Source organism: Mytilus trossulus, chromosome 9 (genome assembly GCF_036588685.1).
Source record: "Mytilus trossulus isolate FHL-02 chromosome 9, PNRI_Mtr1.1.1.hap1, whole genome shotgun sequence".
Classification (NCBI taxonomy): Eukaryota; Metazoa; Mollusca; class Bivalvia; order Mytilida; family Mytilidae; genus Mytilus; species Mytilus trossulus.
This window is the reverse complement of record NC_086381.1, coordinates 38,860,927-38,873,041: the sequence shown is the minus strand read 5'-3', so window position 1 is coordinate 38,873,041 and position 12,115 is coordinate 38,860,927. Positions and strand designations below refer to the sequence as shown.

Here is a 12,115-nt window from a genome sequence, read left to right as displayed (position 1 = left end):
CATTTCGTCACCGTATTTGATACACGAATATGTTAGTTGATATTTCTATTTTGTTTTGGCTCCGACTCTGACTGAGGCTTATGGTGATATAATAATGACTATATTATACTAGTATTCTAATATCTTAATGCAATTTAATTAGATTGATCTTAATGTTGACCCAATTTATACCCTCTGTGTGGGTATACTGTTTTACCTCTGTCTGTCTGTCCGTCTGTCCCGCTTCATGTTGAAGTTTTTGGTGAAGGTAGTTTTTTTTATTAAGTTGAAAGTGATAGTGTGATTTCGGCATCCGTGTAATATGGACACATTCTTCATATAGTTTGTTTTCAGGATGTTGTGCTGTTACACCATTTTCCCAGGTTTGGGTAGGGTTGGTGCCTTCAAATAACTTACCCCACCACATTCTTAAAGCGCCTGTCCCAAGTCAGTATAGCTGGTAGTTAAGTGGTTGTCGTTGGTTCATGTCTGTCATACTTGTATTTTGTAACTTGTTTCATTATATTTTATCAGCCTTGCCCCTCCCCCAACCAGTATAAAAGTAGCATATTTTGGGGAATTTTAAAATAAGCTCGCGATATAAAATCGGAACCCCTATATTGAGTGTCGTCATCTATGTCTGATTGGTCACCACGATATTCATCAAATCGGGTTGGGTGTCTTAATAAATTGACAGAATCTGGAATCGCTCATCTTTTTGGAGCACATATTTCGTCCACATCTAATTTTTTAAGGTCCTGGGTTTGAATGTGTCTCCTGATTTTATCATTTTTCGCTGACGCTACATTAGTCGCTAATGTTTGCTACAAAATTAGATAAAACTCAGATGAGTGATACGTGTACAAGGGGTAGAAAATGTTACAACCAAAGAAGGCGGGTACATAGAGTTATCCAACTCGAATATTTTTATTTGTGTAGTTAATAGTGATGAATCAATCCCTTGAAACGAAAGGTGGAAACCAAAGATCAAGATAAAAAAAAACAGCGAACTAGAACACCACAGAAGGACAGTGGACACACAAACAACGAAAAAAGAACAAGGATAACTGAGCAGTTGCAATAAGTATATGTATCAACTACAATATACTCAGAAAAAAAACACCGACAGCCCCTCAAGAGGTTGTTGCAATGGTTCTAAACATGCAGAGAGCGTGTTACTCTCTATATACATCACTCTGCATGACATTTGTTGTTGCATCCCGCACAACCAAACGGATGTCCAACTTTGGTTAGGGTTTACTGCCACTCGGAAGAAGACCAAAATTAATGATCATATTTCCATATACACTTGCATTGTAAATATATATTAAAATCACTTGATCTTGTCCATTGAATGACTAAGAAAAGATAATTCAATTTATCAAGGTTGGTTGGTAGATATGTATTAGTGAAAAACGTGGGATATATTTACTGAAACAACGTTTAATACATGATTTAGAATAATTGAGATGCGGAGTAGCGAACACACTTTGTGGATCAATGGTTGTCGTCTGTTTATGTGGTTCATAATTGTTTCTCGTTTCTGGTTTTATATAGATTAGACCGTTGGTATTACACCAGTAATTTTGGGGACCCTTTATAGCTTGCTGTTCGGTGTGAGCCAAGGCTCTGTGTTGAAGGTCATCCCTTGAGCTATAACTGTTATACATTTTTAGTTGTATGGAGAGTTGTTTCATTGGCACTCATACCACATTTTCCTATATCTATTTGTAGAGTTTTGTCGAATAACTAACATGAAAAAACGCAGCTATATATCTCTTCCAAATATGTAGATTTAATATTGAAAGCAATGTCTAGCTAAATAAAATATATGATCGGTCAGCACTGATTAAAAGTAGTGTCTCCTTCATGACAGGCTTGATTTACCTGACCACGTACTATTCACACTGATCTGTGTCCACACTTGTTTGTATAGAAAAATTGTCACCGACTGATAATTTTACTATCGATGTCACAGTTTAAACTTATTAATAAACTTGCCTATTTTGAGCGTATTATTAATTAACAATTCGATAGCTCTCTGCTTGTTTTAAAGTTTTTGATCTTTGTTTCGTGTATAGTATAATAGATGAATGTAAATATCAATGTTTCGATACAATAGTCCCGCTTAACGGTAAAATGACACTTTTTACAGTTATTACTGTATCCGAGCCCTTATCATGTAAACACTATTCTTTATGACGAGTGACATCTCCACATCTGATGACATATCCTTCTTAGTTCATCATGTTCCCATATAGATCACATTTTGTATATGTTTATCAAAACTTGCAAGGTTCTCGAGTCATGGTATATCTTTCATAGTAATACCAGATAGATGGTATGGTATTACATGTATCTGTTGTGGTATACTAATATAAAAAAGAGTAGTTTAAATACATGTCAACAACGATTCTACGAAGGAGGGTCTGGATTTGAAGGGGGGTCATACATTTCTGTATACTTTAATATGTATGTACATTTTTATTTATATTTTAGAATCTTATTAAATGCTTTTCTTTATTTCTTTGTCCTTTTTTTTCTCTATTCTGTATCTGTTCACCCATTATTCTCTGTTCCGTTAACACCATCCATACCCTCATAAAGAAGATTTTCTATTACTGTATAGTTATAAAACTTTGTCGGACTATTGAAGTGTCGGACTAATGAGGTGTCGGAATATCGGGGCGACCCCTGTATTTTACATTGAACCCCCTTCTATGGACGTTAAATTTAAAAAATAAAAACATACTTAACCCTCTACTATAGACCTTTTAATTTTAAAATTCAAGCTGTTATAACTCCTTTTCGAAGTAATTATACTTCAATGAGTAGTTTGTATGTATTTTACTTGCCCAAAAAGATGTTTTGAATTTTTTTTACAATGCATTCACCCAGTTCAATGCATCATCCAGAAAATTAAAGGAAGCATCGTCATTGTCTAAAGCACGTTCTTTGTCATTAACAATGTTTTGAAATACGCTCAGAAATCCGTGCAAAGTATTTGTATACGCCATTAACGAAAAAACGCTGCACATGTTGTAGAAGTTTACCAATTTTTCAGGAATAATGTCAGAAGAGTTCTTATTCTGCCATGTCAAACATGTAATTAAAAGAGGCTGAGGTAAATTTAGAAATAGGTGGAGTCTCAAGTAAAAAGAAAAAACAAGGCGTTTCCATAATTCTTGAAAATTTAAATAATTTGAACTATTGCAAATGCTATATTTATAACTGCAAATGGTAACTGAATATTAGTGCAAATGGTATTTTTATTAGTGCAAATGCTATACTTATTAGTCCAAATGCTACATCTATGATGGCAAATGCTAAAACTATTAGTGCAAATGCTATACTTATAAGTCCAAATGCTACATTTGTGATGGCAAGTGCTATAACTATTAGTGCAAATGCTATACTTATAAGTCCAAATGCTACATTTGTGATGGCAAATGCACCATTATATACTTTTGAGCCTTTTGATACGTAAGTATACAGCATTTGCTACAAATACAGGTAAAATACCTTTTGCTATAATAATTACAGCATTTGCAGTATTTATTATAGCATTTGCACTAATTATATAGCATTTGCAGTACTTAATATAGCATTTGCAATTGAAGATATAGCTTTTGCAACAAAATATACTTTTGACCCTTATGATACGCCATACAACAATGTTTTATTTGTGATTAGGTCAAGTTTATGGTGAACCACTAGTGGTAAGTCAAAGATATTAGGTATGAAGTTGTATAAGCATTGGCAGATCTCATTTCCATGAAGATTATTTGGCCCTACCCCTCAGTGATGGTCTATTGACTTCGAAATCTTTTGCGATGTTTTCATGTATTAGTTTGTGATCTGGTCCGTTTATAGGGAACAACTAGTGATAATTTGATGATAACTGCTATGCAGTTGTATAAGTATTGGCATTTTCCATGGACCCGATTCCTCAGTCATGGTCTATTGACTTTGAAATTTTGCTAAGTTAACACGTATTAGTTTGTGTTTAGGTTTGTTCAAAGGGAACTACTTATGATAAGTCAATAGTATTTGGTATGTAGTTGTATCAGCATTGGCACATCTCATTCCCATCGAGATTGCATAGCTATGTACCTTCATAGGGTTCATTGACTTTGAATGTTTACAAAACTTGCATGTAAAAGTGTTGCTATTTTTATTTCAAAATTTGCATTTTTGAAATTACAAAAAAAAACGAGACAAATATCTCTGTGGTAACAGTTTATTTTATTAGTTGTAAGTGGCTTTAAACTAGCTGTCGGTAATTTCGAGTACTCTCAGATTTGTACTTAGTGCCTTTTGTTGTTGGGATGTACAAGTACACGGCTACATCCACTCTATGTTTTTGTTGTATTTCTATTTGTATCAATCTAATGAGTTATGCTTTTTTCTACTGATTATTGTAGTGCGTTCTTATTTTGTACTGCTACAGTACTGATCCAGGTTATGTATAGTGTTGGGATCCAGCTAACATTTTTAACCCGACACATGCTGTAAGGATGTCCTGTCAAGTCAGGAGCCCGTAATTCACCAGTTTCGTTTTTGCTGTGTTACATATTTGTTTTTCGGTTTTTGTTTGTACATACATAAGTTCGGTAGTTTTCTCGTTTGAATTGTTTTACATTTGACATGTCCATGTTTTTATAGTTGACTAGCTAAGATGTATGAGTTTTGGGTGTTCAATGTCATACGGTGACCTATAGTTGTTCAATTTTGTATCATGTTGTCTCTTATGAAGAGTTGTCTCATTGGCAATCACACCACATCTACTTTGTTTTATATTTGCGACCAGTAACTTTGGAATCTTCTGTTTCCACTCATTGTGCAATACATTTTGATTCCTTTTTGGTTTGCCGGCGAAATTTGACCACAATTAACTTGATGGACATCTACAAAAGACCTTTCTAATTAAAACAGGGATCATTAATTGATAAATGTGTTTTGCGAAAATATTACAAAAAATACTAGCTGCAAGCAAATACAACACCCGCTTTTTTAATGTTTTCTATCTGTAAATACTTGTAGATCACGGATTATAAGCCATTTGAATTGTGTTCTCTTCACCTCAATGTGTAAACAATTAATGTTGCTTGGAAGAACTATTCCCTGAATTAACGAGTCTACGTCACCACCGGCAAAGTTGACGACTTTTCTCAAATCGGAACAATAAAATCTTTCTTTTTCATTAGCACCAATTTTTAAAATTCCAAATTCTAATTTATCGGTCTTATCTATAATATTTCCTGTAGATATAATAAGTCTTGATATATTTAATGGTTTTTCAAATATTATTTTAAAATGTTGCCTTTTCTTTATTCCTTTCGCCCAAAAATATGAATTATTTGTATAAATATTTTCCGGAGGGTATCCTGGTACGATTTCCATGTCGGTCTTAAATTTCGCTGGCGGTTTTTCTCCTTTAGGTAAAATCATAATTAGCGGAACTTTAGAGCCAAATCCTTTAAATTTTATATCAACTGATGGCATCATTTTATTTTCTAAAGATGAAATCCTTCCAATGTGTTGGAATAAACTGACTGTTGAGTGTATCGGTGACGGTTGACCCATATATCTCCGAATATATCCTAGAAGAATATCACATGGAAATGAAGTAAAATTCGACAGCAAGACAGATGATATAGAGAAAAGATCCCTGGAATGAAACATTTTGCCTATGAATCCAAGACTTGAAAATTCTAAGCATATCCAACTTTCATTTTGTCTGAGAACAAAACTTTTAATATCATTTAGGAATCCTGGTGCTACAAGAATGTCATCTTCAAGCTGAATAAAATACTTGTTGATACTTTGGCTATAAAGCATTAAAAATGCAAAATCAATATTTTGTTTTGATCTCCATTTTACTCTTGCAACAGGGTCTGCCTTTGTTTTGTTAAGTATTGCAAGGTCAGGGTAAATTTTTGACGGAGCACTTATAATGTGGATGAGTCCGCTGTCAAAATGAGATCTGAAGTCTATATATAGTAATCTTGCTGTGCGTTTATTCCATGCCATATCAAAATCTGCCATAAATATCACAATGGCCACCTCACTGGCTATTTTGTTCTCGATATTTGATACCAATGAGTTTAATGTGAAGTTAAGGTAGAAGTAGTTGTTAAAAGGTCTTTTCACCGTGGGTATTGCCAATGTCAAATAACCTATTAAAAATACAATCGGTCAAATTAAGTTACATGTAATTAAAAGAGCTGTTACAGATAAAAATACTAGTGTTCATGACGAGAAAAACAGAACAACAAATCAGGTTCTACTAACTTGTAAGTAGGACGACTGCGATTTTTAAAAAAGAGCCATACATCTGAACTGATGATGTTGACACACATACTGTATTTTTGGCATATCAGCAGAATTTGTTACTAAGGACCCATGAGGAGTTGTCGATAGTGATTTGTGCGGCAGGCAACTTTGTTTTCCTCTTAGTTAAATATCGAATTTAAAATTTCCTTTCCGACAGGGTGTGGATGTGCAGCTATATAACGAGCATATATATACATGTACAGTTGTTAAAAAAATAAGCTACGTATGACAAAATACTTATTCAATTGTTAGTTTACCTGATGAATTTCTTCTGTGTCCATAAAGAATAACACTATCATCTATATTACCATATTTGTTGTAGTATTGCTGAAATGCAGAAAGCGGGGAAGGTAACGCCAAAGTGTTGTTTTCTTGTTTTTGCCAACTATTGAAGAACGAAGCATAAGCATTATCGTTTTCAATACTGTTATGGATTGTTTTGCCTGGCTCTGGTTTCCTTTCTTCTCTAGTCAACGTTACGTATGGAACAATGTTCTTTAGAAATTTTGTTTCATTTACTGCAAACTGTGCCTACAGAAAAATAAACGTGATATAAAATATAACGAGATGTGATCGACTGCGTTCAGATATAGATAAAAAAAACTTCAAGATTTTATCCGTTAATGCACAAATTTTCCAATCATCAAACGAATTTGATACATGATAGCTATATATGAATGACACAAGTATAAATCGTCAGTATCGAACTTAAGCTCCTTTTTTTTGCATCAGTAACAACACATTCATGGGTTTAAACGTTAACAGTAATTGCACTGAAACAATATAAAGTGGCATTTTCGATTTAATAAGAAACAAATCAAAATTTGGAAAGCATTGAATTCGGTTCAAAGGTTCATAGGTCAACTGAAATCGAAACAAACAACGGAAAAGAATGGTGAACCTGAAACTCTGTTTGGGATGAACACATCTTTAAACGTTAATGATTGATTGTTGGGAGCTCAACGTCCAGTGGCAATATTTCATGTATGTTCAGAATGATTTACTGTTGATGAGCTGCTTATAGTGTTCATCATAAACCAATTACACGAAGAAAAAAAACTATACGCGGTAAATGTTGTCCTCTTTCTTTTTAAATATTCAAAATTCGTGAATGCATGAAATAAAATTAGATTTAAATGCTAAACACATATTGAAAGTTTGGATGCCATCTTACCTCATGTATTTGTAGTAAGTGTTTCAATGGTTGTGACATGTGTACATCAACTAAAATAAATCAAAATGATTGTAGAAATAATGTATTTTTACTGTATCAAACGCCAACCCTCAGATTGTTTTATCTTCATATAGTGTACATGAAAATCAATAATAATAAAAAATATTTTCTAGAAAGGCTGAAAGCTTTTTCTGAAGTTATATATGTAGATTTCGACAGATTTATTCAGTCAATTTTCATACATGATCATGAATAAATATAACACTGTAAAAAGTTCATTGGCCTAGTCCAAATGTATTTTTACAGCTAATTTGCTATTGCATGTAAAGCAAGACTTTGGTTAGCTTGCTTGCTTTGTTTGTATATTGTACAATTGTAATTGGGATAACCGTCCAATCAAATTCAAATATAATATACACAGGTTAAAATATGCCTATATAGAAGAAGAAGATGCTTTATTTCCAAAACATTTGCTCACAAGGAGCATAATATAATTTCATTATAATATTATTATTTTACAATTAACAATACAGTATACATAGTTACAAGCACAAATAAGAAACAACAGTTTTCATGTATTATTCTGTATATATAGGAGTATACATAATACCTTCGTCTCAGTCGCACCTCTAGAAAGTAACAAAGAAGAATACTGTGAGTAGGCTGAATATATCTAGCTGAACTGCAGGAGACAACAAGGGACGGTGCTATATGGCATAGTATAAAATAAAATTGAGAAAGCAAATGGTGAATGTGTCAAAGCGACAACAACCCGACCAGCAGACAACAGCCGAAGACCACCAATGGGTCTTCAATGTAGCGAGAATTCCCACATCCGAAGGTGTCCTTCAGCTAGCCCCTAAAAATATGTATACTAGTACAAATATAACAATCCTCCCCTTATACCTCTAGCCAATGCAGAAAACGGTAAACGCATAACAATACGCACATTAAAATTCAGTTCAAGAGAAGTCCGAGTCGGATGTCAAAAGATATATATATGTAATACATTATAGTGTTTGAAGATATCAATGTTAATTTTAAAGAGCTTAGAGGTCATTTATATAATGTTATTAAGAAAAAAAGTGTTATACATGAAAAAAGTACTAAACAGTGCAAAATGTCGTTTTTTTTTCACCTTTTCAAGAGTTAAAATATGACCTTTTATTGCTAAAATCAACCCATGTGGTTTCCATGGCAACCGGGATATTTTGGAATTTTGTTTTGCCTGTTATTACCTTTAGGTAAGGTACTGGCTTTTATGTTAAAGTTTCATCAAAATCTGAGACCATGTGTGTCAGACCCTATTATAATTTCTTTGGTGGTTACAGAGAATTGCTCTTAATAGCATACATGTGTAGCTAGAATTGACATTTATGCAAACAAAGAAAGCAAGCCTACCAAAGTTTTACTCTACGAGTATTAGGAAATTAGCTGTAAATATTTGTATATACATGTATTATCCTCTTGTTTATTTGTGCTGGGATTTTGTCACATCATAGTTAAGCATACCCAAACATCTTCTTTTAATGATATTGATATGATATGGCGAAATAGATCCTTTTGTTTGTTGTCTTGGCCTTGCAACATATTTAGAATAAAGATTAATTGAGCTATAACAATGTAAAGCGAAACATTATTTTGTTCGCAGAGAAAAAAACCCAACATTCTTCGAACAATCACTCATAGAATACAATTGGTCAAATTTACTTATACCCGCATAAAAAAAACCCTCACTTTCATTACCTACCCACCTGTGATAAGAAAATTGAATATCCACACGATGACAAATATACAGAGTAATTTTTTCCAACATTTAAGTCGTGTATTTTTCATTCTTCCTGTAAAAGAAATTGTTCTGTTAATCAAAAATTTCTCATACCATTATTGTCATATATCTGCGAAAAAAAGACTACCGCACGTACAATGTATATGTTCAGGACCAAAGGAGTATTTGGACCATACGCGTATGGTCGGACCATATGAGAATTATACTCGTTCGGTTATTAACGGGCCGGACTAGTAATTTTAGTAATTCTAGTAAGACTGACATTTACTTCCACAAGGTACCATAGCTTTTCTGCATTTGTACGTTTCGGTTGTGCGCGAACCTTTTTAGTTGCACCGTTTGCTTGCGAGTTACAAGCTAGTTTTCGTTGCTGCGGTGTGCAGTGATCTCGGGGTATCGGGCCATTCCGATGAGTCTATGGTGTTTTTAAGAAGCTCTAGATCTCCAATATCGAAATATGACAGCAGTACACCATATTCACAGATCAAATTAAATTAACTATGGTCCTTGCCGGTGATGTCATATATTTTATACAATAAACGTGGTAAATCACTAGACCCGGTATACGCCCTAGCTGATCTCATAGACCTTAATTACAATCACAACGAAGGTGAGTCAAGGACCGAAAAACTTGTTTGGGAAAGGTTTTGGATAAGAAAGCTAAGGACAGTTTCCCGAGAGGGCATAAATAAACAAAAAAACATAGAATGAGTCACTCAATTTTCTTACTATCACTCATTTTCCTGACATCACTTGCTTACAGTTATTCCGTCTTCCTTACTTGACTCTTACAATGTTATACAGTTTAAAGGATTTTTTTTTTGATTTTTTTAAATTTTCACTAGTTTAAATACCAAAGTTCCTTCCATTTGGTAGGGATACATACTAGTACGGTCCGCATTCACGTTTACTTTTTTAACCTTAGAAACAATTTATTCTTAAGTTATTTTTTCTTATCATTATCAAACTGCTATCTATTTGGGACGATTAATACGCAGCCTCTGTTTGGCATATTTTACCAGCTTAGATCGATCAGTGCTATTTATTGGGATTAAAGCATTTACAAGCAGTTGTTGTAACATCTTACCTGACGTCATTTTGAAATTTTAGAGTTGTGCCAGTTTATATTGCTAATTACTAGTTTTGTTATAGGCATCATATCTTTGAGTCGTTTTTTTTTTTATTAATTTCAAAATTGTACTAGCGTCTCTATATATGTTCGTGTGAAACTGTTTCGCATTTTTTGCTGTATAGAATTCAAGATTGCTATAGTTTAATAATTAGAATAGATTGGTCTGATTCAATAGAAAATGCTTTCATGTTAATAATTTTAAAACTTTAGATGAATAAAACTGCAAATTGTAATGAACTTATTCATTATACAGTACACACGTATATAGAATTAAATAAAACATTTTACAACAAAAGATTTGTTTAAAAGAACGTGTTCATCAATGGCAGTAAAGGTTTTTAATGTCCAACTAATCCACTTTTACAGGGGCAGTTGAAATTTTTCCGCATTTCATCTCTGTCAACCCACTCTGCAAAACCTCCCACTTGGATCTATCATTTATTTGTTGTCGTCCTAAATATGCATGGAACTCATACTGTGTAACTGGGCATAAGGCAGAGAACAAATAAGCAATGATACACTGATTTTAGTGGGTCTATGCATATACCGGTATGCCAAGTTAAACAGCGTAGTTTTCAAGTAATACAGTGTACAGCTCCTAAAGGAGCTGTCGATATAAGTATTGGACATTAAGAAAATTCTGAATTTTAAAGCATTTGAATGAAAAATAGTGCATGCGTCTCTAATATATATATAATGGATCATCTCTTTCGTTTCTTCTAGTTCTTTTTCTCCATATGACATTCAATAATTGGTATACATAAAATTGAGAATGAAAATGGGGAATGTGTCAAATCGACGACAACCCGACCATAGAGCAGACAATAGCCGAAGGCCACTAATTGGTCTTCAATGTAGCGAGAAACTCCCACACCCGGAGGCGTCATTCAGCTTGCCCCTAAACAAATATGCATACTAGTTCAGTGAAAATGGACGTCATACTAAACTCCGAATTATACACAAAAAAATAAAATCAAAAATCATATGTAAAGTTCTGCTATATATGATACTAGTAGTCTGCGTTATCATAAACTAAGGAAAACTATGACAATTCATCTCCTTGTTTGTCTGTAATTACAGATTATTGATTAAAACGTTGATTAGAACAAGCTCTCAACCGATTACCAGATAGACAATTTTAACAGAACATGAAACGATGTAGTTAAACTCATCATTTATATAAAAATTAAAATCAATTTAAGTTCGGTATATTTGTGATTTTAATTTGTCTGGCAGTTAGAAAATCCCATATTTCTATTGAAACAGTATGTTGTAAAAGTAGAACATATAAATGACCGATACACACAGATGATTAGTTTGAAAGAAAATAAAACACAGTACCCAATTTTCCCGCTACCACAAGAAACTATCTACGGTGCAAAAATGTGATCAGCAAAAACAAAAAATAGGACACAACACTACTAACATTCTTGTTCAGTCTTTGGTTTCCTATTTTTTGTTTTGTATACTATGGTTGATCTTTTCTTCGATTTTCCCTTTTTTGCCATTGTATTGTAAGTTTGTTCCCGAATGCATGATGTCAGATGAATTTTGATATCCCTTTGATATCTTAATTTCACTTCTCTTTTACCGATTTTGATTCGTCATAGAATTTGACCGAAATCGGAAGTGTATGAAAGAAGATAAGTGGCACAGTTTCGATAGAGTTGTTTCTAAAACGACATTTACAGCCAATTTCAATGAG

General features: G+C 33.4%; 1 protein-coding gene across 1 annotated transcript; it reads right to left on the bottom strand.

Annotated features, from left to right (window-relative positions):
• Positions 1 to 4,992: 4,992 nt before the first annotated feature.
• On the bottom strand, positions 4,993 to 10,375 carry LOC134684605 (alpha-1,3-mannosyl-glycoprotein 4-beta-N-acetylglucosaminyltransferase C-like). The gene is made up of 5 exons (XM_063543904.1): positions 10,366 to 10,375; positions 9,244 to 9,330; positions 7,490 to 7,539; positions 6,573 to 6,846; positions 4,993 to 6,158 (listed from the first exon to the last, which is right to left on the bottom strand). The coding sequence occupies exons 1-5, from the start codon at positions 10,373 to 10,375 to the stop codon at positions 4,993 to 4,995; spliced, it is 1,587 nt and encodes a 528-aa protein (XP_063399974.1).
• Between the last annotated feature and the right edge of the window lie 1,740 nt (positions 10,376 to 12,115).